General features: G+C 48.8%; 1 protein-coding gene across 50 annotated transcripts in view; it reads left to right on the top strand.

Moving 5' to 3' along the window:
• ank3b (ankyrin 3b) overlaps window positions 1-26,509 on the top strand; it is a 137,992-nt gene that overhangs the window by 82,163 nt on the left and 29,320 nt on the right. For 25 of the 50 annotated variants that reach the window (XM_072703602.1, XM_072703597.1, XM_072703619.1 and 22 more), the window contains 23 exons: window positions 23-121; window positions 1,389-1,574; window positions 2,026-2,049; window positions 3,592-3,690; window positions 4,917-5,015; window positions 6,263-6,361; window positions 7,425-7,622; window positions 8,113-8,211; window positions 8,543-8,641; window positions 9,114-9,212; window positions 9,516-9,713; window positions 11,913-12,011; window positions 13,306-13,404; window positions 15,631-15,828; window positions 16,498-16,596; window positions 17,187-17,285; window positions 17,497-17,595; window positions 18,601-18,696; window positions 18,981-19,053; window positions 19,215-19,274; window positions 22,186-22,309; window positions 24,984-25,086; window positions 26,456-26,500. In XM_072703602.1, the coding sequence (XP_072559703.1) occupies window positions 23-121; window positions 1,389-1,574; window positions 2,026-2,049; window positions 3,592-3,690; window positions 4,917-5,015; window positions 6,263-6,361; window positions 7,425-7,622; window positions 8,113-8,211; window positions 8,543-8,641; window positions 9,114-9,212; window positions 9,516-9,713; window positions 11,913-12,011; window positions 13,306-13,404; window positions 15,631-15,828; window positions 16,498-16,596; window positions 17,187-17,285; window positions 17,497-17,595; window positions 18,601-18,696; window positions 18,981-19,053; window positions 19,215-19,274; window positions 22,186-22,309; window positions 24,984-25,086; window positions 26,456-26,500 (2,493 nt within the window). The other 25 variants (XM_072703605.1, XM_072703596.1, XM_072703630.1 and 22 more) reach the window with 17 other exon arrangements.

The raw sequence follows: 26,509 nt of genomic DNA, 5'->3' as shown, positions 1-26,509 counted from the left end.
CTGCCTCTGTCCTGCTCTGCAGAATGGATTCACGCCGCTCTACATGGCCGCCCAGGAGAACCATCTGGAGGTGGTCCGGTTCCTGCTGGACAACAATGCCAGCCAGAGCATCGCCACTGAGGTGGGTGGCTCTCCATCTCCCCCCCCGACCCCCCTGCAGGCCTCACCGCCGGCCCCTTCCCCTCGGCATTGGGTGCTCCTCCGGTCCCCTGCCGGTTTATATTTAAAAGGCCTGTCTGAAATATTTGTGTAAATGCCAGAATTAGCAGTATTAGTGTGGTTAGGGCATATAAGCAGGGAGGGTGTATTTCAGTTTGCCACTCCGGGGCACAAGATGGCGGCGTCTCCAAGCCTCGGGGGTGACCTTGACACATTCCATGAGGGGAATGTTATCGAACAGCCCCACACTTGTCACGATTTGCACAAGGAGGGGCGATGAGGTGCCACGCGGTGGGGGGTGACAGATGCCAAGCCGCGCAACCCCCCCCCCCCCCCCACTCCCTCCTCCTCGGGCAGGCTTGGCAGGCTCGGTGTGGGTCGCTCGGCTCAGAAGCCGCCCTTGAGAGCGAGCTGGACTGCAGCGGCCATATTGAAGCCATATTGAATTATGCATCAGCGGGAATTTATCCACGTTTGAAGTTACCCTGGCTGCTTAATTATTCATTGGCATTGCTCTGAGTTGTAATGAAATTGCAGCCCTGTGACGTAAAAAAAAAGCCAAAATAAGGATTGATTCAGCTGGTATAGATTTTGGAAGCTAACGTATAGTTACAGATCTTAAGAAGAGTGGTCTTGCTCTGAAACAATCACATAATTTCACTGGAAAAGCCCTGAAGACAACAAAAGGCGCTTTTTTCCTTTGAATATCTTCCAAAATTTCCTGATGAAAGTTCAGACAGTTGCTCTGCCCTTCAGAATCGAATTTGCGGAACATTCCTAATCCATCTTTATAAGTTTCTTATTTGCGATCCTGCATAATGAGGTTCTCACTGCCTGGTCTGCAGTCACTATGAATATTTATGCTGCGTCGTAAAAGTAAAAAATGAGATTACATTAAACCCATATATATATATAAAAAAAATCAAGATATATAACAATGAAGGATGCAGATATGCAATCCCTACAGCTGATCCCTACAGCTGATCCCTACAGCTGATCCCTACAGAGGAGAGGCTCTAAAGTGGGGTTGGCATGGATCTATGTGGGCTGCAGGTATTTTGGATTATCACCAGTGTGTGATTGAGAGGAAGCATCAAGAGACAAGGGACCGGAAATGTTTTTTCCCCCGATACCGATTGTGAACGTTCCTTGTGCGCACGCCCACCGAGTTCTGGGGGACGTCTCCCCCGGCCTCCCCAGTGACCTCTGACCCCCTCCGCCCCTCGCAGGATGGCTTCACACCCCTGGCAGTGGCGCTGCAGCAGGGTCACGATCAGGTGGTGTCACTGCTGCTGGAGAACGACACCAAGGGCAAAGTGCGTCTGCCTGCGCTGCACATCGCCGCGCGCAAGGACGACACCAAGGCGGCGGCGCTGCTGCTGCAGAACGACCACAACGCCGACGTGGAGTCCAAGGTACCCGGCCAGCCGGCCTCCGTAACCACGGTGACTGTGGCTGTGTCAGACGCACGCCTTACGCCTATGTATCAGGCCCGTGCTGTCACCCCCGCGGCAGGCTTGTCTCTGCTCTTTCGAACCCGGTCCTCGGGACCTTAGAATGCTGTGACGTAACTGGTTGGCGGTAAGAAACGGCGCAGATGAACTAAGACGCTTAAACTGTCCCTGGCTCAGCTCAGTTCGGCTCAGTTCACCCAGAGGAGTGAGGCTAGCAGTCTTAATTAAGTCCAGACCCCCCGCCTCACCCCCCCCCCCCCTCAGCTCCTCGCTGCTCCCATTGTGTCCTTGTGTACACTAACCGTCCGTTCTCTCTTCTCTTCGCTGGTATTCCCCTTCCTTCTGTCCCCCTTTCTTCTTTTCTGTTCTGTTCTCTCTCTTTTTTTTGTTGCTGTTGTTTTTGCGCCCGTAGATGATGGTGAATAGAACGACGGAGGTATACACGAATAAAACTCGACACTCCGTGCAACCCCCCCCCCCACCCCCCTCCCCCAAGGCTGCCGCCACCTCATCCCTCTCCTTTGTTTATGCATTGCCTTTCTTTCCTGTTTAATTGTTATCTCTTTTTATCTTTTTTACTTTATGTAGACTTTTGATTTGGGTCAGAGTTTGACATGAGGAGCATGCTTTAGCCACAGGCAAACACTGACGATTTCTGCAGCTGAGAGATGGGCTTCCTGGTTTCCGGGTGACAATCAGGCTGACGCCCGAACTGCCCGGTGATGTAGCTGTTTGGGAGGGGGGGGGGGGTGACGACTGTTAAGGTTGGTTAAGGTGCCCGGCCACCCAGCTGCAGAGAGATGCTGGTTTTGCTGGTCACCAGTTTGCATCTAGGCTTCAAACTTCAGACTGCATGACACTTAACCCCCATGGTGTCGACCGGGTGACCTAATGACTGCCCCCCCCGCATGGCTACTAGACTCACGTCGGCGTTTTTGGCAAACGCGACATTTTTTCTTTTCCTTTCTGGAAGAGCCCAGAGGAGGCCTTGGGCCCGACAGTAACTGCATGTCATCCCACAAGACTAATTATTAACAATTAACGATAAAACAAAAAAGCTAACAAACTATTATAAACCTAAAGGAACACATTGAAAAATGTGCTAGATTGCATGTTGTTGACATAATAATAGTGTTATGTCAATGCGAGATTTCTAGTAGCTTAGCGTATTTCTATACTGTCTGTGCTCTAGAGGTTTATAATAATTATTTACTAATTCCTGGCAAAGTGGGTCGTGTCCACCCGCCCGTTAACAATGTGGCCACGAGCTGGGAGCGCACAGGGCCTGGAGGCCACCTGCTTTGTACCAGTTTGACAGCTGCTCCCAGTTAAGCCATTCAGCTGGTGGGGGCAAACACCTGGGATGAACCTCCGGGGGGGCTCTCGGGATTTTTTGGGCACCAGCGCAGCACTAGTTAACCACTGGAGTCGATGGGTCTGTCCCAGCTGTCAGTTTGCTCCACCTATTGCTCGTGAAACAGGATTAGCTGCTAACAAAATGGATAAAAATGACACCTAAAAAAAATATGCGTGCCATCATTGTGAGAAATGGTGTGGAAATTGGTAATTTGAGTCTCTCCCCATTCGCTGATCAGCCACGGGATCGACGTGGTAACGCATGAGTCTCGATTGACTCTTCTTGTGAGCTTATCCTGTGTCTCTGGTGGGGCCTGGTGGATGGAGAGCCGGCCAAGGAGCTCATCTCCTCGGGGTAGGAGGGCACCTCCCTCTGGGGTCCGCAGGCGTCGCAGGTCGTCTGCTGACCTCCCATAATGCTCCTGGCCCTGCCCCTAAGGATGTGACGCTCTGGTGGGCGGGTGCCGGTGGCGGCGGTGGTGGTTAGTGCTTGCTGGCGGAGGGTTTGCTGGTGTTTTTGGGCTTGGTGCAGGACGGCCCGTTTCCCCCCCGGGCCCTTGACGACTCACCGCCACGGTGGCGTCTGGTCTGTCCCGTCCCCCCCCCCCCACCCCCCTTACAGAGTGGCTTCACCCCGCTGCACATCGCGGCGCACTACGGCAACATCAACGTGGCGACTCTGCTGCTGAACCGGGGCGCCGCCGTGGACTTCAAGGCAAGGGTAAGACCCCATATCCATGTGGCGTGGGACGGGTCCTTCACAGGGCCCGAATGCTCACAGACACACCCCCTTCAACTCAGGAAAACATGGTTAAAAAAAAATAACAGTTGCCATGTGGTTGTAGGAAAGCTTAGGCTTAGGGTGCCACACCAGAAGGTCGCTGGTTCGAATCCCAGGGTCAACACTGGATAAAAGAAACTGCTAATTAAATACAATGACAAGGTTCTCAAATATGTGTAGTTTTAGTATTCAGTCCCCTTGAAGTCCAGGCCAGGGTCGCTGCTAAAGCGGACACAAACACACAGGCATGTACTCTTGCATTTATGTCCGAATGCCATGGGGCTCTGGCTGGCACGGTTCCCCCCCTGACTTCCTGTCATGCCCCTCTACTAAATGAAATACGACCGTAAGGATTAGCGCAACTTCCCCCAGACTGTAGGTCACAGCGACACGCCTCAGCTGCTCTGTGCCGCCTGGATGACCGTCCTGCTGATGCCAAACAGGAAGGCCATGGAATAAACGCGTGGCTCAGGCCTCATGCAGGTCACCAGGCTCTGAATGGATCCTGAAAACCTCCTCCCTTTCCTCCGAAACGTATTCACTGACCTGTATTCTGATTCTGCCCAAATTTAGTACGCAGCAATGCATTCATTCTTATAATTTGTTGCTCTGCATCAGCATTGTGAAGCATAATATATAATATTTCAATGTATCTTCTAGGGTAAACAAAGGATTTCAAAATGGCAGACAGATACAGTCTGTGGCCACTAGAGGGCAGTGTAACTCAAATCCCAGATACAGCTCTATTCATTTTCTTCTCTGAATCCCCATATAAATAGATTATATTAGAAACTGGCACAGTGAATCTACCACTTATGAGTCCTCTGATTGGAAAAAAGGAAGCAAAGGTGCACACAGGGCCCATAATTTTTGCTGTTATTAGCATGAATATGATCTGATTTGCTGTGTTTGTTGCTGATGGAGCTTGGGTGAGTGAGATGTTTATAAGGTACTAATTGGGTCAGCGTAGCAGGGCAGTGGGTGAACAGGCATGTAGCGACTGCAGGGATGGTTAGGGGATCGCTGTATGATTTTTTTTAGGAAGGGAACTAGTGCTGGACTCCCCGGCTTTGATCTCTCTTAGCGTTAGCATAGCTAGCATTAGCCAGGCGCTAGCGGCACCATTGACGCAGGTCTCAGAGGGGTGACGCTCTCGACTTTCACAGAATGACATCACACCCCTGCACGTGGCGTCGAAGAGGGGAAATGGAAACATGGTGAGGCTGCTGCTGGAACGCGGAGCCAAGATCGACGCCAAAACCAAGGTGAGATCCTGAGGACAGGTAGGCTTGGTGGGCATGCAGAAGAGGGAAAGGAGCCGCACACTCGCATATATCGCAGCTCTGAAAGGTCAAAATCCTGCTAACTTACTTTTAGCCTCAACTACAGTTCAGCCAAGTCCTGGGAAGAGGCCTGTATGACATAGATATGTAACCGACGCCCCTTAATCCTGTACGTCCAAGATTGAAATGTGCTGAAATGGACACAGCCATCCTCTGTGGCTTTGAGGGTCCCCGGCTGCCAGAAACATCTTGAATGCGCATCCGAGACCGAGTCACGCCCCGCTTGCCAAATCTCTGGGTCGAGAATGGCGTTGTGAAATCTCTCTGACAAAAATAGGCAGAGTGCACACTGTTAGGTAACCCCACCAGCCTGGCCAATTGGATAACCCCACCAGCCTGGCCAATCGGATAACCCCGCCAGCCTGGCCAATCGGATAACCCCACCAGCCTGGCCAATCGGATAACCCCACCAGCCTGGCCAATCGGATAACCCCACCAGCCTGGCCAATCAGATAATCCCGCCAGCCTGGCCAATCGGATAACCCCACCAGCCTGGCCAATCGGATAACCCCACCAGCCTGGCCAATCGGATAATCCTGCCAGCCTGGCCAATCGGATAACCCCGCCAGCCTGGCCAGTCGCTGCCCAGAGCCATGCCACCGCTGCAGCCTGAACATCAAGGTGTCTGTGTAGCATGTCGCAGTTCAGCGTGTTCCCTGTGTGCTGTTTTTCAGCCGCTCAGATAAGTAACAGCATGTGGGTAATATTACATCTGCTGAAGTGGTTTGGCCCAGATGTTCTGAGGCTCTACTTTCCCCACGTAATATTTTTTGAATGATTCTCTGGGTCAGTTTCTTTTTTCTTTCTGCTGCAGTTAAAAGGAACTTGTAGCTAATTATCCCCTCTGTTGTACTTTTCGCATGTGGCTCTGTATACATGTAGTATATGAAATACAGATATACCTAGAATTTAGTGTCTCTTCCTCTCCATCAATACGTAGCTCGATGTTTCACTCCCCAGCAAATGCATTTGCCTCATAGCAACCCTGCAACTGAAATGTCTTTCAATCACGGACACGTCCGGTCTTAGTTTACTTCACGTGGAAAATGAAATATTAGCGGATGTGCTTTAGGGTTATGTGACGGCAAGACCTTTGAGCAGCCTCAGAATTCTGGGTTATGATGTCAGGGTTCGCCGGAGGTGGAGGCTAACCGTGCTTTGACTCCCAGGATGGACTGACCCCGTTACACTGTGGAGCAAGAAGTGGACACGAGCAGGTGGTAGAGATGCTGCTTGACCGTGGAGCCCCAATTCTGTCCAAAACCAAGGTACCGTCCTGACGCCCATATGCCGAAAACGAACGCCATGTGATGCTATCGCCATATGCGCTAATGCCAACGAGCAGATCGTATTTCTCTTCCGATGACTGTATCTTGATGTATTTGTTTGCCATGTGCATTTTATACATTCGGTGCTCATTGTATTAGGCGCACCTGCTCGTTATCGCCAGCGGTCCGCTCCTCCAAGCAGCCAATCATGTGGCTGCAACTGGATACAGCAGGCAGACAAGATCAAAAGGTTCACTTACCGTTTGGCTGACTATTAGGGCAGCTCAGACCAGTAATTTAAGTGATTTCAGGTGCAGTATGATTGGTGGTGCCAGACACGGTGGTTCCGGCACCTCAGGAACGGCCGATGATCTGGGATTTTCACACTACGGCGTCTAGAGTTTGCCGAGAATGCTGCGATAAACGAAAAAAAAAGTGCCCGGTTAGCGGCAGTTCTGTTGCTGTAAACACCTTGTTAACGAGAGGGGTGAGAGGAGAAGGGCCAGACTCGTTAAAGCTAACTGGAAGACCACAAGTGCAAACGTATCAGCTCCGCACAACCAAATACAGCAGAATGATTTCTCTAAACACAACTTATCTACGGTTGTGGAGATTCTGGGGGCAGAATCTAATAAGGTGCCTACTGAGTGTTTATATGTTATATTCATTATGTGTATTTTATTATATGTGTGTCTGTTTTAACACTAATGTGGTCAGTGTTGGTGCCGCACAATGAATAGAGGCTGTGTAACCTCTGTCACAAAGTGGTTAAAAATCAAGTATGGATTATGAAACATCTAAACTATGGGGGACCATGGAGGGGGGGCACAAAATTGTGTTTTGCTTTGGAAAAAATCTCAAATCCAATCTTTTATTTAAAAAAAAACATGGATGTGAATTAAGACTTTTATTCATAAATACCTTTCTCAGTTTGCATGAATTTATCTGTCGGTTATTTTTTTGTGAAGCTCTCAAAATGACCTGAATGCCCCCCCCCCCCCCAGGTTCACCCGTGGTTATTTATCATGAGGGGTCATTTTGATGGTGCTGTTGATGTCTGCAGAACGGCCTGTCGCCTCTCCACATGGCCACGCAAGGGGACCACCTGAACTGCGTGCAGCTGCTGCTCCACCATGACGTGCCCGTGGACGACGTCACCAACGACTACTTGACGGCGTTGCACGTGGCCGCTCACTGCGGCCACTACAAGGTCGCCAAGGTCATCGTGGACAAGAAGGCCAACCCCAATGCCAAGGCGCTGGTGAGTCCCCCCCCCAGCATCAGTGCCTTTAAGGCTGCTGAAGAGTGAAAGGGAGTGAGCAAAACTGGGAGGGGGCCAACCCACATACCAGCCCCAGGGCCTGTGATGTTCGTGTCGGCTCCAAGCGGCTGCGTTGAAAGAACGTTCCAGAACAAGATTCCCTAAACACTTCTCAAGTTACCCGCAGATGCATGGAGGCCAATACAAAAAAAGCCCACTTTGGCTCAGACCATGAGTATACTATCATGGCGTTTGGTAATTGGAACAAAACGGGCGTGTCTCTGCAGTTTATTGGAAGGGGGAAAATAACTGGGAACAGTCAGAGAGGAAAGAGTGAAGAAAGCCAGCTTTGCCAAACCCCCTCAGACGCGCCCCACGCTGCGCCGCCCCCCCCCCCCCCCCTGCTCCTGCGGGCTGTGCTCCCCTGCCTTCTATCCGGTGTTCCTCGCTGGCAGAGTGTGTGACGCCGTGTGTCTCGCTCCGTCCTTAGAATGGTTTCACGCCGCTACACATTGCCTGTAAAAAGAACCGCATCAAAGTGATGGAGCTGCTTCTGAGGCACGGGGCGTCGATCCAGGCCGTGACCGAGGTGAGAGCGGGAGGCGGGACGCTTCGCTTTGTTCCCCAAATTCTCATGCTCCTTTGTGTGTTATTGCTCAAGAATGTGTCTCACTGCTTTTAGATGTTTATAAGTAAAGCTGCCTGTGTGTCACTAGCATTATGTTATGGACATGAGTAACAGATTTGTGCTGAAGTCAGATGTACAGTATACTGACACACCGCCGGAAAGTTCCGGGAAAGTTCCAAATACTTTATTTGGTAATAAGCTAAGCGGGTCACCTTCGCTTGTGATCGATCATTTGTGGTGATGTTCTCTGGCAGGAGGTGAATGTGTTTTTTTTTTTTTGGCCTCATTTCAGTCAGGACTAACCCCGATCCATGTGGCCGCCTTTATGGGACATGAGAACATCGTGACCCAGCTGATAAATCACGGAGCCTCGCCCAACGCCACCAACGTGGTGAGTCCTGGAACTGATTTCCCAGCTTGTTCCGGCGTTGGGATGTAGCCAGATGTGCAGGAGACCGTGTCGGTAATGTGAAAGTGTGGAAGAAGAGCGATTTCACAAATCCCAACCCCCCCCTTTTCTGAAGATGCGTCCCCTTATGTAGACGCCCCGGAGTAATGACAGGACCGCTGTTTGTGTCTGTGAACTTCAGCTCTTTCAGTCACTCGTCCCGAGGTAATTACCGGGGCATTCTCCCTTTGGTAACATTATAATCATACTGTTCTCGGACGCTGTGCTTCGGCGGGGTTTAACTACACCGTTAGTGCCATAAAAGTATGACTTCAGCCCCGGTTCCCAGAGGCTCCAGCTCTCCCTCCCACCCCGGCAGTCATAACAAAGCCGGCAGACGGAGCCGGAGCCGGAGAGACCAGCCACATGGACGAATCCGTGCCGTCCCCACAAACTCCCGCTTTCTGTGTTCCAGAGGGGAGAGACGGCCCTCCACATGGCGGCCCGGGCCGGCCAGGCAGAGGTGGTCAAATTCCTGGTGCAGAACGGGGCGCAGGTGGAGGCCAAAGCCAAGGTGAGGTTGCCGACGGATGCATGGGATTACAAGCCAGAGGCCAGAATCGATTGGCCACGTGGCTTATAGTGAAACATGACGTCTGCAGTTCAAGCTGACGTCCAGCAGGGGGTGCCACTGAGCATTTCGCTTGATCGTCACACTACCACTATATTAGTAAAGAACTGGACCTTCGTTATCAGTGCCAGTGTTGTTAGACTTTGTTTCTTTGTTTCCGCGTTGCCTTACCACTTATTAACAAATTGAATACGAGGTAGCCTTCAGACTGGATGGCCTCGTGACCTATGATTGCGGGCCTTGCAGGACGACCAGACCCCGCTGCACATCGCCAGCCGGCTCGGCAAGGCAGACATCGTCCAGCAGCTCCTGCAGAACGGGGCGTCGCCCGACGCCACCACGTCCTCGATGTACACGCCCCTGCACCTGGCGGCCCGCGAGGGACACGAAGACGTGGCCTCGGTGCTGCTGGAGCAAGGCGCCTCGCTGTCCATCACCACCAAGGTACCCATCGTCGCCGCCTTGTCCCCATGCCGACATCAGTGTTTTGCTTGGGCAGCCTTAGACAGTCAGGCTAATTACTGAGACACTGCATTCATACTGGATATAGGCCAATAACCAATAACAGCTGCATTTTGCCAAAATTCCATGGCAACAGTTATAACAGTCTGCCACAACAGAGCATCTTTTACTGCCTCCTGCTTACTACAACAACAACAACAACAATAATAATAATAATATACTTATCTGCTTTTGTATATGCTTCCTGAACAATTCCATTCACTGTTTAGTTGTTTGCCAGCCAGCATCTAAGAACAATATCTAGCTTAATCAATCCACTGGAACACTGCTGACTCAAACTGGCTCACTGACTCCTAAAGTGGAAAGTTGAGAGCAAAGACCGTAAGCTTCTGTGTGGTTAGGTGAGGTTGCTTGCCTGTCTGTCTGTCTGTCTGCCTGTCTGTCTGCAGCACAGATATATTATGTGTCACATTTGTACCTGAGTGTTTGACAGTCCTGGGAGTGTGTGGTCGGGCAGGTGAGCAGTAGGTCACCAGGTGGATGTGCAAGCAGACATACTGGCCATTTAGAGAGCATTGATGCTGGTGGTGTGCAGGTTAGCCAACATCCTGCTTTGGAGCTAAAATAAGATAACTGTCTGTCTGCCTGTCTGACTACCTGTCTGTCTGTTTGTCTACCTGTCTGTCTGTTTGCCTGCCTGTCTGTATACCTGTCTGTCTGTCTACATGTCTGTCTGCCTGTCTGTCTACCTGCCTGTCTGCCTGTCTGTCTACCTGTCTGTCTGCCTGTCTGTCTGTCTACATGTCTGTCTGCCTGTCTGTCTACATGTCTGTCTGTCTGTCTGTCTACATGTCTGTCTGCCTGTCTGTCTACATGTCTGTCTGCCTGCCTGTCTGTCTGTCTGTCTGCCTGTCTGTCTACCTGTCTGCCTGTCTGTCTGTCTGTCTTCGGGAGGCATGGCACTATGGTCATGGGAAACGTATAAAGTTGTTCAGGACGCGCCCTGTGCTCCGGTCGCCTGCTGACGCTCCTCTGCAGCGCGTCGTCTGTTTAGCCCTGGTCCAGACATCTGGAAAGGCGCTTGTCTCATTTAAGATGTCGTCATTAAAAGCATTAGCTGCCCTGACCCAGCCAATTCGCCCTCGGTGGGAATGAGCTGCACGAGCCAGATTGATTTGTAATGTATTTCCTGCAAAGAGAGAAAAAAAAAAGAAATGACGTAATGCCTCTTTCCATCGTAAAAGAGGCTTACACTCAAGTATCAACTCATTCACTGTACATTTTTTAGGAAATGGAACTATATAAAAAGAAATAGACTGTATATAATGACTATATATAATTTATATTAATCTGGTATTATGACATGCAGTGTTCAGTGTTTCCACCAACCTCCTATTTGCTTATTCTCTAATTGGCCTGGAGCACACTTCAGAAATGTAGGGCACAGGGCTGGGGTCACACACACACACACACACACACACACACACACACACACACGGGGGTTTGTATTCATATCTTTGTGGGGACTGTCTATTCATTTCTATATGGGAAAAATAATCCCAACAATGAGAACCTTAAGCCCTACCCAGCCCTAACCTTAACCATAAGCAACCAACCAGAATACAAGACTTTTGGCATTTGTAGTATTTTTATTACAGTTACAGAAAAAATGGTCCCCACAATGTCAAAATAGCAGGTTTTTATCACATTTTGGGTCCCCACAATGTAATAAATACCTGACCACACTCACACACTTTAGAGATGCCAGTTAGCCTGACTGCAAGAGGAAACCTGCATGACCCAGGGACAAGATGTAGAATTCGAACCCCCCATGCTGGTGGTATGAGGCAACAGTGCAACCCACTGAACCACCCTTGCAATAATCAATTCATTGTCAAACTAGGCTATCATTTGCAGTGGTTGCAATTTTGAATGAATAATTTTAAAGTACAGTATATTGTTTAATCACAATACAATGGAAAGGAATTACTGTTTGTATATTTGCATATTCAGAAATCAGATTACTCTCACCAAAAGCACCTTACTTGGCTCTTAGTCCTCAGGAATGAGTCTCTTTGTGATGCCCGTCTTGCCAGGATGGGAGTTCAACATTGGCACTGTCTGGTAAATTATTTGCCGGTGCCCCTGTTCACTTCCCCGGGTCTCTCTGTGACTCTACAGAAAGGATTCACCCCATTACACGTGGCTGCTAAATATGGGAAGATCGAGGTGGCCAATCTACTCCTTCAGAAGCGTGCGGCCCCGGATGCTTCTGGAAAGGTAGGCGATTCTGCTTATACTGGCGTTGCATAGAGCCGCATTCATAATCCTACGAATGATGCTGGTGGACGGAGCAGGCTGTGATCTGTATCTATCTCACAGCTCCCGTTAATAATACTTTTTTTTGTTTGTTTTGGAGCTGTTTTTTATATTTTTATCACTGAAATAGACCTGTTTTTGAGAAGGGAGTGTATTCTGCTGGGGCGGATAGATGATGTGTCTTATCTTACTAGCAGTTTTGAGAAGATTGTTCAGCTGCTCTCAGGAGTGCACAACTGAAAGCCGGCAACATGAGCTAAATGCTACAAGCTAAACGCATTGTCACATTGTAAAGAAAATCTACCCTCTTTATTTTCTTTTTTTGCGGTATAAACATTCTTTCCTGTTTTGTCTGGGTTTGCTACAAAAGGCTGTGGGCCTCACTGTTCACATTGCATTGTGCTAATTTGCAAAAAAAAAAATAAATCAATAAAATCCAGTGTAATGTAACGGGATGCATATCAGCTCACAGCTAATTGTAATGCGCATGTTATTACGATCCGTTTCCAGCATGAGCGAGACGGGTTAGCGGCTGACTTTCAAAGGTCCTTATAAATGGGGCTTTTGTTCTTGAGCAGTCAGATGGCCCCACCCTTTCTGGCCAGAGGTGACACTGTACAGTTGAGCCTCGGAACAGCTGTGTCTCCGCCCCTTAAAGGGCCGGTACCTCCTCAGAAGGATGACTGTATCTCCAGCAAGACTCCTGTTTCTGTAAACCAGGGGTGGCCATTCTTATCCGCAAAGGGCCGGTGCGTATGCAGGTTTTTGGGATAACCTGTAGGACACCTGTTCAAACCCAGGTGTGAGGACTCTTCAGCCAATCCGTCCTCTAATTGGTGACCTAATTAGGGAGTTAGAGCAAAAACCCGCACACACACCGACCCTTTGCGAATAAGATTGGGCACCCCTGCTGTAAACCCTGTTCAGCAATGAAATCCAGCAATCCAAGTCGATATTATTATGTCTGATGCTTACATTGCTGGTTGGGCTACCAGTGACCGAGACGTGGGTACCCAGTCGTGTCCTTGGGTGCTCGACAGCACCTGTAGATCTCTGTTGCACCCCAGAGAGTAACTACATTAATGTGGGAGATGACCATAGCAAAGTATATCTACAAAGCATGAAAAGTAGCCCAATCAGTTAATGATTCACATGCAGAAAAGCCGTCTGGACCATCCTGGACCTGGATGTTTCCTCACCGTGGTTCTCCCGCCATGCTCTTTGCACACTCATGGGGTCTCTGCATGTGTTTTAGAGTGGTCTAACTCCCCTGCATGTAGCCGTGCACTACGATAACCAGAAGGTGGCCCTCCTTCTGCTGGACCAGAGAGCCTCCCCCCATGCAGCTGCCAAGGTACCTGTCACAGCCCCCCCCCCCACCACTCCTTCCCATGTCTCCCACTATGTCGTTCACGTTGCCCCAGCCAACCAGCTGCTGGACCCCAGACTCCTTCATCTCCCTTCATCTCACCAGTCTTCCTTCGTCTTCTGTCGCTCTTCTCTCATTCCTGTTTGTCTAACGCTGCCCCCCAGTGGTGCTGAATATAATAGGCCAATACTTCAAATAAGAGCCAGGTATTACTTCCGGTTAAGGGATTCCTTGCAGTTTGTGTTTGTGACGCTTGTAGCTGCCTCCTTATGCAAAATGGCAGCATTTTGATTAACGGGATAATTTAGAGTAATTGCAAAATTATTGGTCAGAACCGCAGTACTGGAGTGAGGGAGGATTTGGGCTGACAGGAGACTTGCAGGAGGTTTCATTTATTCGTGTCACTGGGAATGATATCATTTGATTGTAAACCAAAGTTGAAATTTAAATATATTATGGAATATTGCTTATGGTAGTCATTTCTGGGTTTCAAACTGGACAATACAGAGCCAAAACCAAATTTTACTTTATGCTTGTCTAACAAAAAAATAAGCAGAAACAGACTGTGGATTAGCTGTTCTTTGCAGACAGTTGATTCTTATTAGTTCAGCAGAGAGAGGGGTGTTTGTGTGTGGGGTTTAATTGCATGTGTTTCGAGTGACAGGAAGGTGGTTTGCAGAAAGATCCCCGTTATTCCTGTTAACGGGATCTGTATCGTTTGGCTTGGTAATGATCAGCGAAAGCTGACATTTAGCGATATTCTGGCACCTCCCCTCTGTGGCCACTTGGGGGGGCTGCGAAAGTGACAACACAGATTGTGGAAGCCAAATGTTACTTCACACGCGGCTAAGAGGAAAACGAATACGTGGAAACAGATCGCTGATGAAGTATTCTGGCCAGCCAGTCGAGTCTTATTAGTTGAGCAGAGAGAGAGGACGGTACTTGTGTGTGGGCTTAACTTGCGTGTGTTTTTAGTGACTGGAAAGCAGATCTGTGCGATGCCTGAGCCAAAACATCGCCTCGATTACTGCCTTTGTTCCCCCTTGACGAGTTATTACTGGATGTTTCCTTTTTTCTCCCCGTGGCTGTGACTCGGGCGACGTTCAGACTGCCAGGCTCATCTCCGGTGCCTGACGTCACTGCTGGCGAGGTCCGGCCGTCGGCCGACATGTGGGGTCACTCCCTTCCCTCCCGCCTCGCCTCCTTTCCCCCTGCCATGTGACTCGTGGCTCAGCCAATGCCAGTGTGCTTGCTTCTATTGCTTTGGCTTGTAGCCCTCCTCCACGCCCCCCCACTCGATCCTATCCCCACATCGTTCTATTAGGCGTCCGAAGGAAGTTGCTCAAGGTAAGACGGTTGGCGGTGGCTTGTGCGAAGCTTACTCAGTCCACCGGGGTGGTTGTGAAATTAGCCGTCTTGGCCACCCCCCTTTACGACATCCCCCCCCCCCCCCTCCTGGGGTCTTGCACACCTCCCTCTCAGCTCCGCTTTAGTGCCATGACGAATCTGAGAATGGTGACACCCTCTCTCCATGCTCCAAGTTCTCCTGCTGTTCTGGATCGGAAATAAAGTGAAAGCATCGCTGAAGGTCCTTCTCATGACATGCTGCATATTTTTTTTCCCCTCTCTTCTTTCTTTCTTTGTGTTTCTTTTTTCACCATCCACTCATGACACTGGTCTTTCTGTGTTCCGTATTTTGTCTGACAATGTCCCTTTAGAAGACGGGGTTGTTTATTTGGTAAATTAGCATTTGGATTGTGCACCTACAGAGGATATGCAGAGTATTCGTAACATTTCAGCAACTTATTAGCTGAGATTCAACAATTCATGTAACATCAGTTGAGTGAGCAGTCAAATTCAGCTAAATCGCTCTAAGAATACGTAGGTATCTTCATGAATCGTTACATGTTCTCTATATACTGTGTATTCTATAATACATCGAAACATCTGAATTGTTGAATCTTAATTAAGTTGTTTAAATGTAACAAATACTCTGCTAATCTTCTGTAGGTGGACTATCCAAATAAAGTGTTACTTTGTATTTCATTAAATCTGGACCTGAACTCTGAACTCTGAATTATAGTATTAAACAGAAGTTACAGTGACTTTAGGGTTACTTGCATTAAGAAGCCTTTTGTAACTCAGCTAGCTGAGGTACCTTAAAACCACAGAGTACAGCCAGGCAGTGAGCTCACCCCGCTTCCCTTCCAGAATGGCTACACTCCGCTGCACATCGCTGCCAAGAAGAATCAGATGGACATCGCCACCACCTTGCTGGAGTACGGCGCGGACACCAACGCCATCACCCGCCAGGGCATCAGCCCTGTGCACCTGGCCGCGCAGGAGGGCCATGTCGACATGGAGTCCCTGCTGCTGTCCAGGAATGCCAACGTCAACCTGTCCAATAAGGTCGGCTGCTTACAGACCCGCCCACATCACCTGATTGGACGAGGAAGGGCCTTTAACAGAGCTTGGACCACCTGTAGACCCGCCTGCCTCACCTGATTGGCTGACGGAGTGCTATTAACAGAGCCTTGGCCACACGTAGACCCACCCAGCTCACCTGATTGGCCGACAGAGTGCTTTTAATGGCACATCAAGATTACACAGCTAGGCTGACACATTTTTCTTCATTTCAGTTCTACCCACTTGTGCAGCTCTATATTTAATGGGATCACTTATGTTTCTTGCTGAAGCATGATCCATCAAGGCCCCCGCTAAGACGTAAATGGGATTCTTTGTTGGTTTAGAGTCCATTTGCTTAACTGCTACACTACCTGCTGGATTTAATTAAAGAGGAGTCTGGCAGAAAATTTGGGGATTGTTAGCTTACAGGGTGAATTTATGCGGCCCCCTTAAGACCCAAGTATCTTTAGATACATGTCAGGAGGCGTTGCTGTTGTTTTTGGGGCCTTTTCGCTGCTACCGGGAGCTGAATGTATTACGTGTCGCTGATCCACACCCCCGTACATTCAGCGAGAACATGACAGATCTGAAAGGGGCACAAAGGGGGCTTTGGTGCACCGTGGTAAAGGCTTCTCGGTGACGTGACCTGTCGCTGTCCCCCCCCCATTTCAGAGTGGCCTGACGCCCCTGCATTTAGCAGCTCAGGAGGACAGAGTGAACGTTGCAGAGGTCCTGGTCAATCAGGGAGCGACAATTGACCCTGAAACAAAGGTAAAAGTTGTGGGCGGGGGGGGGGGGGGGGTTGGTGAGGAAGCATCACAATGGCTCATGGGAGTTTTACTTACAGAAAAATGACTCTACAGAAGGAAAAATGATTGGTTCAGTGAGATAACCAATCAGATTGTAGGGTAGGTGGGTCCAAGCAACCGGAGGAGGCAGGAACAAGGCAACTGATCTTCTCCCTCCCATTCTGGCCTCAATTTAATCCAAATGAGCCCCGGATGATTTGTTTAGCCCAGATATTTTAATGACCACGCATGACAACAGCCCCAAGTCCAAGACTGCATCTCCCAAAACCTTCATAATGCTATGATCTTCAAACGTCAGAGTGGGGTCAGGAGGGCAGGTCCTAGTAACCCCCCCCACCCCCACTGCTGGCAGTTCTCTCCACCACACACCCATCAAATAAACTTAACGGGTTGGATTAATCAAATGGAAAGTGCATAGATGGGAAAGCCTCACGTCGCCATGACAACCGGGGCGCGGGTCATGCAGTATTTATACCTCTGACCATAAATAGCCATCGGCGGCGGAGGGAAGGCCACACATCTCGGTCCGTCTAACTTTTTCCATTCCAACAGATGGGATACACTCCTCTGCATGTGGCCTGTCACTATGGAAACATCAAGATGGTGAACTTTCTCCTCCAGAACCAGGCGAAGGTCAATACCAAGACAAAGGTACTGGTTCATGCTCCCCTCTCCAGCGTGGGCCCCTTTCTGCACATGCGTGTGCAGGCGTGTCGGACTCGTGTGCACGCCGGTCCTCATCTTCACGCATATGTGTGTACGCGTGTGAGCGTGCCACGTGTATGTCGTCCCGGCGCATGCGGACGTGCGTGTGTTTGTCTGGGAGTGCTCTCGCCCTGACCGGTTCCTCTCCCTGCCGCAGAATGGCTACACACCCCTCCACCAGGCGGCGCAGCAAGGCCACACCCACGTCATCAACCTGCTGCTCCAGCACGGCGCCTTGCCCAACGAGCTGACGGTGGTGAGTGGGCCCCCCTTGGTCCAGGCCCTGATCTCCTTCACACCCGTCCTAACATCACCCCCCCCCCCCCCCCCCCCCCCGCAGCCTGGCCCTACCTCCACTTACTCCCCCGTGCGCCGAATGCCAGGCGATATACATGCAACAGTAATGTCACTAATTTTAAAAGAACACTACTAATCTTAGTGTTATTGCGGTCACATTTATCCTGCTCAGGATTACAGTGGTTGGGGGGGGGGGGGGTTTGTGTAGGTCGGTGGCAGGACAAATGCTGTATATATGCACAGCCACTCGCTAAGGCCAGCTTAGGGACGCCAGTTAGCCTATTTGCGGGAGGTTATCAGAATATCCGAAAGAAACCCACTCAGCACAGAGTGGGAGGTGGGATTTGAACCCCCAGCGCTAAAGGTGTGAGGCACTCTTTCATACACTCTAGTGATATCTGGAAAGCGCACACTGTTAGCCGCTGCTACCATTAGCATGACGCTGTATGTAGCCTTACACTTTCTCACGTCGGGGACGTTTTAATCGGTTAGTTAAGCATCGGCACCTGCTTCGGTGTTCTTTACGGTTACGCCTCTTGATACGAGTGATCATGGCGTGTCGGACACTGCTGTTCATATTCAGGTTTCACTCTGAGATTATGTGTTGGATTTACCGTCCCTGGCGCCACACAGAAGCCTTCGCTTAATCCCGCCCATCTGTCTGTGTGAGATTTTAACCACCTGACTTGAAACGGTTAAATTGTTGCTATGTGACAACTCTGTAAGTTGCCTGAATGCCTAAAAAAAAAGATCTTTTCCTGGATATTTAAAGATAGCTGGCACTTTACAGTACAGTAGTTACAGTATCCTTTTCTCCTTGGGGAGGTGGGGGGGGGGGGGGGGGCGCTTTCCACAGTTTGAACACTGGTGCGTCTGTTGCGTTTGAGCATTTTGCTGTGAGATATGGGTTGACCCCGACAGCATTGCATTCTGGGTAAGCGACCCTTCTTTTGCCTACTTTCAGAACGGCAACACTGCCCTGTCCATCGCCCAGCGGCTGGGCTACATCTCCGTCGTAGATACGCTGAAGGTGGTGACAGAGGAAACCTTGACTGCCTTGGTAAGGCCGTCCTTCCCGCCGGACATTTGCCGGGATATGACGTTTGTGAGGTCGGACACACAAAAGATGGCGGACTCCATTACCATCGATTCAAACGCTGTGTCTGTAATGGTGTCACATGTAGCCACAAACATCCATGACAATGACGTAAACCTCCCACGTCTCATGTAAGATTCAACTTTCATTTCAAATGTTCCGGGACCTCAAATACCAGCCTGGCATTGAGGAAACAGAGGATGGAACATTAAAACCTTTTGATATAAACCCCTTTTCTTTACTCACAGACAGTGACAGAAAAACACAAAATGAACGTCCCCGAAACAATGAATGAGGTCTTGGACATGTCAGATGATGAAGGTAAGGGGAAATTGTCCGAGTCTTTCCCTTTTCCCAGTTCCCATCACAAATGACCCTAAGTCATACAATTCTCAAACTTTTCAGTTTTTTTTTTTATTTCTGTGTTGTGCTCATGATCTTTTTGGTATGTCCTTAACATTCTATCTATTCAAATTACACAGTTCATAAAGCCAATGTGCCTGAAATTCTCATTGAGGACTATTATTCAGATGTTGATGAAGGTATTTTCTCAATTTTGTGGCCATTTGCAGGCACATTAAAACCCTCTGTCGTCTTAACTACAAAACTAACATTGTGTTCTGTTGTCACGGATCCCTCATTCTCTTGCTTAAGTGTCTGTGAAATATGCCTTAATACTGGTTGCTAAGCAGCATCCTGAAGATGAAATACTTCGATTCGCTAAGTTCGACTTTCGCTTTTCTTTGCGGGCCGTTCTTTTCTCCAGGCCTCCGTTGTCTGGCATACTGTAAACATTGTTTGATTGGTTAATCCATGCATGAAGTGATGTCAGTACAGTTCAACAGCCAGTCTGATACATATATCCACAGAGTCCAAGGCAATGAAAGAACCTGAATTTGAACAGCTGTGTGTGTTTTTTGCTGAATTGCCCACCTGTCATGTCAGAACCATAACACTGCTACAAAAGACTCTGTCGCGGTCTGAAATGGAGGTCATACAGAGCCATGTCTCCAGTGTTTTTCGGGCATTGTAAAATGTTAATTTTAGCCTGTTTCTTAAAAATATATCATTGTATATTGGAATATTCACTCAACAAACACAAAAATAGAACACATTGTTTTAGAACATGAAACGCAAAGCATTCTGGGCAATTCTTCAGTAATTCAAAATGTAACACTCCCAGCTGTCAAAAAAATATGCATGATTGTACTTGGGACATATGGCTGGCAGTATAAAACTGGAAACCACAGCGTCAGAGGGCCGTTATTGGTTGTGTTTACTCTTTGGCTGGCTCGCTGTGTCGCCAAGGTAACGTTAGAGGTTGGTGTGGAGTTACTTTGTCAGTCGATGCCCTGGAACATTAGATTTCACAAACGTAGCGCGTTCACAAGACCTCCTTGGCACATGTGCCATTGCCATACTGTCTGCAGTCCACTGTCCTTCTCATTCGGTTCATGAATAAGTATTTTCTTTTTAGTGTGTCTTCTGGGCCGTTGTTGATAGAGTCCAGCCATTTACAGGCTGTGCATTGTCTGTTAGTATCCGGGTGCTATAGACTATGCGTCATACCTGACCCTCATCTTTTTTCCATACGGAACCTGAATCTGGTTCCGCGTGGCTGGACTTCCCAGGGAGCGACAGCCAGAAGGTTCCTTGCGCTTGCTGGACGTGAACTAATTCTGTCATGCATGTTTCCTGTCTGCCCTTAGATACGTCTAGGTCTTTATTGTGAAAGACAGCAGAATTTGATTTGCTGAAGTGAAAAAAGTGCTTCGTTGACAATGTTGATCATTGTGTATATACTGCGTTTAGTTTTCTGTCAAGAAACGCACGGAGAGTTAGAATTGTTACTGTTAATGTTCAGTAGCAAATAACCACAATTTTGATGATCCCAGGGGGTGTACATCTCCTGCCTCTTAGAAACACACAGGCCCCCTTCCTCCCACATAGCATTATTATTGATCTGCCTCTGGGGGGAGCTGTGTTTGTCGAACCACGTGGTGCTGAAGCTTGCGGAGCACACTTAAGAATGACCCGCATTAGCATATGAATGGGTCTTGGCCTGTCTTTGTGTTGCCACCTAGCTGGGTTTCCAGGCAGCAGTGTCTGGGGAAACACCCCCCCACCCTGGTCCAATCAGAGGGGGGCCCAGTGTGGGCTACCCAACACGTTACCCCCATTCAGTCTCAACCTGGGCCAGCTTGTGTCAGCGCTGTTTGAACTCTGCTCGCAGCGAGGAGCGTGCATTCGGCGGCGGTGGCGCATGGTCCAGGGGTCGCTGGGTGCCCCGGCGTTGATTAGACTTTCCTTGCGTTGCGTCCAAATCAGGGCCAGAGGAGCTGCCTTGGTGACAGACTCCAGACGAAAAGGGAGGAATCGGGAGGGGGGGGGCGGCGATTATAATAACCAAAAACGGAGGGGCCGGCCCGGCCGCGTCAGAGGTCACCGCGCTTCCACGATGCGCTATTCTGGTCGCGAGTCGTCGCATGGCATGCGCCGGCTGCTCAGTTAGTGCAGCTGGAGAGCCGCTGCCCGAAATGCGAATCGTGCCCCCCAGGCGGCGGCGGGGGTGGGAGAAAGCTGATCTGTTTGCAAGCGCGCCGGGGGAGAGTCATCAGCTCGGGAGAGTCAAAGCACGGCAGAGTCGCATCTGAGGGGAAGCGGACGGGGGCCGGAAAAAAGTTTGTTTCCCCGGCGTAACGCGGGCACTTTCTTGGGGGACAGCAGGACCGCTTCTGAATGGAGACGCTCATGAGGAATGCGATGGGATTAGGTTGGTGAGAGTGCTGAGGGGTTCTGGGGATGGTGTGGGGGGGTGCAGTGGTAGGGGGGAGAGACTATGGTTTAGCCGTGCTGGTTTTGGGGGGAGGGTTTGCAGAGGAGGGGAGCAGCAGGGGGACGGGGGACAGGGAGTGGGCGCTTCTTTGTTGTTGCTGGAATGCTGCCCCCCCCCCCCCCCATTTTTTAGCTTGTTCTCTGTTTGGCTCTTTTAACCCCTTATGCTTCTGCAACTTCCCTCACAAGTGAACGTTAACATCTCCCTTGTGTTGTTGTGGAAAAAAAGATAACAAAAGCATAATTAGTGCACTTGTGCTTGTATCTGTGTTTGTGTTTGCGTGTCTGTATGTGTGTGTGTGTGTGTGTGTGTGTGTGTGTGCATTTGGATGCTTGGGTCTTTTAAAACTGCTGAGAACTCATTCTCATGCTCTGAAATTAGTCTCATCCAGCTGCTATCTGGTGGCAAAGCCCCCCTGGGTGCGGCAAGGGGGTGTCAGTTGCAGGTTTGGAAAGAGTCCATTTTGGTGGGTGGGTGGGGGGGGGGGGGCGACAGGGCGGCTTGTAGGATTTTAGATGACACTGAGTCTGTAAGCGGCTTGCTACTGGACAGAGTCCAGCGGAGGGTCTGCACCTGCCGAATATCGCCCAGCTTAACTCCACCTGTCTTTTACCCAGGTGAGGATGCGATGACCGGTGACACGGACAAGTACCTGGGCCCTCAGGATCTGCGGGAGTTAGGGGACGATTCACTCCCGCAGGAGGGCTATATGGGCTTCAGCATTGGAGCCCGCTCGGCAAGGTAAGGCAGCGCATCCCCCCCCCCGCGTCCATTAGGGTGGACGTGTTTCAGCCGTCATCATGTGCATGCACAGTGCACGCACACACACACACACACACACACTCCAGTATACAAAAAATATTTAACTGATAATCATCAAATTACTTATACCATATTCATAATCATAATTTACTAATTATCTTAATTATAAATCAGGCTATTTATAAATTATTTCAGGACAAGCTCAAATGTAACAACTTTTTTTTTTTCTCAACTTGACTTTAAATATATACTTTCGGTAGTCTAATATTAGTGCCAATCTGGAAAGATATGTGAAATATCATGTGATATAAGGGCCTTGTAAACAGACACGGCATGCGAACATGGAAACTCCGGACAGACGTGTCACACGCCCGTCTGTGCCGCACACGGTACCCGCTGCTGAATAATAAACACGCATGAATTAATCAGAACAACCGCAGAGGGGACAAAACTCTGGGGATCTGCTGAGCTGATTAGTGATCATGTTCCACCGAGGTACTGAAAAGTGTCCTTTGTTAGCTAAGTAACTATCTACTTTGTCAGCTCTCATCCGTACTATGGGTTAACCACAAACTGTGGCCTGATGTTGAACCTGATGTTGAACTTCGCGCCCAAGGTTGAAGTACATGGGGTGGGAACCATTTGGACATCCCTGTGTACTTCTGGCCTACTGGATAGTCACCCACTGCTCCACTACTCAGCGCTAGTAGAGTTGCTCCAAGCATCAAATGACATAATCTATGGCTGTTGGATTTTGAGGTCATGATCTGAAGCACGACATATCGGGAAGCGGTCATTACCGACACCATACAGGCCAACTACATACACAGCTTGTATATAGTTTAGCCTAACGGAGTGTCGCAATGACTGCTCAGAATGGTGAAGTTCTCCAAGGCGGCGGACTGACGTGAACTTGTCTACCAAGTATGTCTGGAAAGGTTCCGTGACCCGGTTGATTTTTTTGATCAAGCCATTGCTGTTTGATGCTGAGCAAACCTTCTTTTGCATTCCTTCCACTCCTAGCATCCATCCAGTCTCCCCCGCATGTCTTACACTCTTGGGCGGGGTTCTATATTTCCCCCGAAGCCAAGGCACGTTTGCGTGTCCCAGGGCATAACGCATGCGAGGCCGGCACGCTCGTGCCGGTGACATCACACCCATTTCTGCTCCATCCTCTTCTGATTCGTTGCTTTCAATATATTCTGTTTTCTTTCTTCTCCGCTTAATTTCTCACCATAGTCCTAAAGTCAGGTAAGAGGGCATGACGCTGTTAGCAGTAGCGACTCACTTGGCTCCATGACACCCCCATCCATTGGTGTTGTCCCGTGGTGTGCTACGTGTGTTCTAGTCCATTTTGTAGTGTAATATTATTTGCTTGCTACTTTTTTCCTCATCAACCCCCCCCCCCCCCCTCCCCCCCCACCGTTGAGTGTGTAATCGGAATTGATACTAAATGTAGTCAACGTGAGTGTGTGTGTGGGAACAACCTAGCTATGTGATGTGTGTGAACAGTATGGTGATGCTTCTAATACCGTTGTTGTTGTCATAGTTGTCGTGGTTGTCGTGGTTGTTCTTGTTGTTATTATTGTTTTCGTTGTTATTAAGTTATACTTGATGTAGCTTCCAGGGATTGATCAACCAGTTGAGCTGATCAATCTGTTAATCAGTGGCTTTGAGAAAACCTGTTGTTAAGATGACTGATAATCACTGACTGACTCACTGAATGACTGACGGATCTGAACGTCACTGGGATAAATTATTCATGCTCTTGTATGGAGGGATGACAACAGGTGATGTTTAACAAAGAGCCGGTGTTGCATTGACTCGACATCAGACTACCTGGAGTCTCTGATTAAAGCTCGCAGTGAAGATCCCAAAATGGACCGTGCTTCCACCGGCTATGCATCACCTTTGTAAGTCCCGGTCTCTCAGATCTGAGACTGAAGGGAAGGTTAAACTAGAAGCCGTGAATCTAGCGACCCGCCGCAGTTTAGCCAGCTACCTTAAAGCTGTTGGGAAGCCTTTAGCAGCCTGCTAACCCTCTTGTGTTTACGTCCTTCTGAAGGTGTAGACTTTGCCGTTTTCACTTAACATGTGTCGGGAGCAGCTAAACATCGAAAGCGAACGAGCCACTTGACCGTCTCATCCATTAAATCGCGCGACAAACTCTAAAGCTAATTTCAGACAGTTTACCGAGTCTCTTCATGCATGTCTGTCCCTGTTGCCTCGATTTGCTGGACTGTCTTTCTTTCTTTTTCCCCTGCAACTCTTTGAGGCGTTGGGTAAAAAAACGAAATTGTTAAACAATGCTTAGAAGCGTCTCACAGTCACGCACACGTCGCACATCAGAGTATTCTTTCGTTTGTCTTTTTGTTTGTGTAACTTCAGTAACAATTCACGCACGTGGTGCCGTCGGTCTTGGGACTTCGGCAAAGCCCAGACACGTGCCCAGCATCCATCAACCGACATTCCAGAGAGATGCTCTCGCTGTCCATCTCCCGGCTCTCATTTCCGGATAACCCGTGCCATGTATTTTGTTTTTTGAATTATGCAACGGTTCCCTGGAAGCTGCATGCAGTAATCAGTTTCTTTTCCCCTCCCTGTTCATTTCGTCATCACACCCATATTGTGTGGTAACTTGTATATACACCAGCCTCCGCTCCTTCAGTTCGGATAGGTCCAACACCCTGAATAGAAGCTCCTTTACCCGGGACAGCATGATGATCGAGGAGATCCTTGCTCCTTCCAAAGAGATGGTGAGTCTTGCTGCATTTTCCTCTTACCGTGTGGCGGGCCGTAGTGATGACGCTTTGCGTTCTACTTTTTTGCAGGAATTACTTCACTTATAAAGTAATACCGCACAGAGAGAACTCCTTCCATGACTAATATAGCGCATAGTAGCAAATTTTTACCGTTATGCAACCATTTAAAAAAATGAAACCTAGCACTTAATCAAATGGTTAATGCAGCCATTTGTGGTGCAGGGGAAGGATGGAAGGATGAGGAAGGTATAAAGTCACGTCGTCTCGTCTTTTTGCCTTCAAAAACTGAGATGTAACATTTTTTTTTTAAAAAAGCATATAATTCAGGCTATTATTAATGAAGTTTTATCAGTTTGCATTATTTGTAGGTAATTTTTTGTGATTGTTCGTTACTGCATTCTTAATTATGAATCGAAAGTGACCCAGTGACAATGCGGTGAAAAACTTTGTTTGATGCAATGCGTGGTTTTGTGGAGTTGAAACAGCGCCAGTAAAAGACACACCCGAACACTGTTATCTATGTATGCGTTACGCATTTCTGTAAATTTATATGCGCTGTTTTTGATTAAAAAATATTTACAGTATAACACTGCGTACTTGGTATCGTGTTCCACGTGCGTACTTTGAAATGGTACACCCCAACAGCGGTGAGCCCTGTTTACGGTAGAGAGTCTTTACCCAGGACTGAGTCAGTTGTGGATGTGAGGAAGGCCGTTAAAAGCTCTGATGATCCCGTTCTGCAGATGAAGCCACTGGCACGCTAGCACCACCTGCAGGACATGGATAGCACTACAGCCTAGTGTCCAAACATTGACCTGTGCTTCACAACATGAGGGCCAGAAGCTAAAATGTGATTTCAGTGTTTCTGACAGCACACTCAGAGGCATGGACTAAAGCTGCTTCTTGGGATTTTAAGACTTGAGAAATAGCATGTTAGAAATGACTCTTTGGATGGTTATGAGGGACTATTATGAGAGGCTATATTTGCCTGTAGATGGGAGTTTAATGACCCTTGATGAGTGTTCCACAAATTCAGAAAGCTAATTTTTTCCAAAACACAGTTTTGGATTTCAGACTGAATGCAGACTGTTTACCAGGGAATTATTTTTGGAGTCTGAGCTGATCTAAAATACTTCCTGTTGACTGCACATTAATATTATAGACTGTCTGGAAGTAATTTATGACCATAGGCTGATATGTTTTTGGTTTTTTTGTGTGAAAGGAAGTCATTTATTTTTAGAGAAGTGTTGCTTCAGTGTGTCTTGGAGACAGTTAAAATGAAAGATAACCTGAATCATTGCTGCCGTTAGAAAATATTTTCTTGTGTAATGAAATATTTATGTTTTTCCTTCAATCATTTCAGAGTGACTGTAAAGACCATTCTGTTGTCGTTGAGACCCAGAATAAGGTACAAGAC

The sequence above is a fragment of the Paramormyrops kingsleyae genome, chromosome 20, assembly GCF_048594095.1.
Source record: "Paramormyrops kingsleyae isolate MSU_618 chromosome 20, PKINGS_0.4, whole genome shotgun sequence".
NCBI lineage: Eukaryota > Metazoa > Chordata > Actinopteri > Osteoglossiformes > Mormyridae > Paramormyrops > Paramormyrops kingsleyae.
The sequence above is the reverse complement of the archived record's forward strand: the minus strand, read 5'-3'. Positions and strand labels throughout refer to the sequence as shown.